Genomic DNA, 1,818 nt, shown 5'->3' on the forward strand with positions numbered 1-1,818 from the left:
GCGTTTGCACTCATAGCAGTCTAGTTGCTAATGAAAGGCAGGCGCCCAGGGGCCAGGGTCTGATTGGCACCACATGGAGCCAGAGGGGGGCGGCTGGGAGGGAGGCTGGTGTCTGGCTCTGCAGACCAGATGGGGCCATCAGGAAGTGGTTATGAGGGCGCAGAAGGAGTGAAAGTTCCAAGAAGGAGAGAGACACACACAGGGTTGAGGGGAAGCCCAGGAGCAGAGGGGTAGGCCTCTTGGCAAGGTGCTCCAGGGTGCCCAGGCCCCTCGGCCAGCTCTCAAGTCCTCACTCACTCCCCATAGCATCCACCCTGTGCCACTAGCATAGAAGGAGCCCTCTGTGAGGACAGCAAGAAAAGAAAAGGCTTAAACTATTTAAATACAAAGCCCAGAACTTTTTATAGGAAAAAAATATTATTTGGTGAAGCAGAGTTTTAACTTTCCCCTAGTTCCATAAAGAGAAATAGAGGCCCTGAGCCAGATAGTAACCTCTTCCCCTAATAAGAGGGTTCAAGTTCAAAGCCAGCTTCAAGTTCAGGGATCTCAGGTGGCTTGAACCTGCAATTTCTAAAGGGTGCCTTTTTTGTTTTTGAAGAACACATTAAACTTCTTATAGATTCTCCAACCTCTAATCAATCTGACTCCCCCCCCCCAAAAAAAAAAAATTGAAATGAAATCTTTGGACAAAGGAGCCAGATTCCCATTAGTTCTGAATGTGAGTGTATAAGGAGTGACAAGAAAAAGACTGGCTTTCATAGGTGGGTCAGGGGGCTCAGAGGTGGGTGATGCCTCCTCTGTGCCCTGTGACAGTGACAGTGTATGTGCCTGCATGCATCCATGTCCATTCTGTTTCAGATGTCCCCTCATTACCTCCACACACTTGGTCCTCATTGGAAAATTAGGATTTTAGGGAAGTTTTTTCTGACAGGGAGGGAAGCCCACAGCTCATACTCTTGAATGGATCTTGAAGCCAAAGTGTCACTCTGCTTTCCAGGACAGAAAAAGCAATGGGCTTAATGTGAGCAGAGAGAGGCTGCAGTCGCCCTCCCCCTCCCCAGCCCATCCCCGAGAGGAGGAACCATTCCTGACCTGATCCCAAGATGCTTCTAGGAACAGCAGAAGCTATCCCTGCTCCCTATTCCATGTGCCTCCTTCCCACCTGCCCCCAGGTGCTGAGCTGTGTCAGCCCAGATAATGCCAACAGCCCCGAAGTCCCAGTAAAGATCCTCAACTGTGACACCATCACTCAGGTGAAGGAAAAGATTCTGGATGCCATCTTTAAGAATGTGCCCTGCTCGCACCGGCCCAAGGCTGCAGACATGGACCTAGGTGAGTCAGCTGCCCATCCAGGGGTGACCCCATGGCCAGTCCCAAACACCTCCTGCCTTCTCCCGTCGGCAGCAGGCAGAGCTGGGGTGCAGGAAGCAGGGGGCAGAAACACTGGCTGGAGAGAGCCAGGCGTGCCAGGCCCCCCAGGAGCCCATGGGTTCGCATTCATGGACTGTGCAGAAGTGGCCAGTGCTGGTCAGTGAGCAAAGCGTAGCAGGGGAGGGGGCACAGGTCACCTGGCAGTGTGCCAGCGATCTGACCCAACATGTGATGCCTCTGAGGTTCTTTGAATGGCTGAGGAGGTTTAAAGGTAAAGTCCCTGTGGCCCAGGTCTTGCCACCGCCGTTGTTGTCCCCCCAGGCTGTCCCCTTCCTCTCTGTTCTTTGCTTGTGATTTTTCTGAATACCTACGTCTGAGGGATCTGGGTCAGCAACAGAGAATGGAGAGAAAGAATAGAGAGAAATGAACTCTGACAGCTTGCGAGGG

At 52.4% G+C, this 1,818-nt stretch overlaps 1 protein-coding gene across 1 annotated transcript in view; it reads left to right on the forward strand.

The window, feature by feature from the left end:
- The window catches only part of PLXNA4 (plexin A4), a 357,753-nt gene that overhangs the window by 328,447 nt on the left and 27,488 nt on the right, over positions 1–1,818 (forward strand). Inside the window, exon 24 of the mRNA XM_012806241.2 lies at positions 1,173–1,332. Within this exon, the coding sequence (XP_012661695.1) occupies positions 1,173–1,332 (160 nt within the window). The remainder of the gene's footprint in view (positions 1–1,172; positions 1,333–1,818) is intronic.

This window comes from Otolemur garnettii, unplaced genomic scaffold, assembly GCF_000181295.1.
Source record: "Otolemur garnettii isolate 467f Iridium unplaced genomic scaffold, OtoGar3 scaffold00049, whole genome shotgun sequence".
Lineage (NCBI taxonomy): Eukaryota > Metazoa > Chordata > Mammalia > Primates > Galagidae > Otolemur > Otolemur garnettii.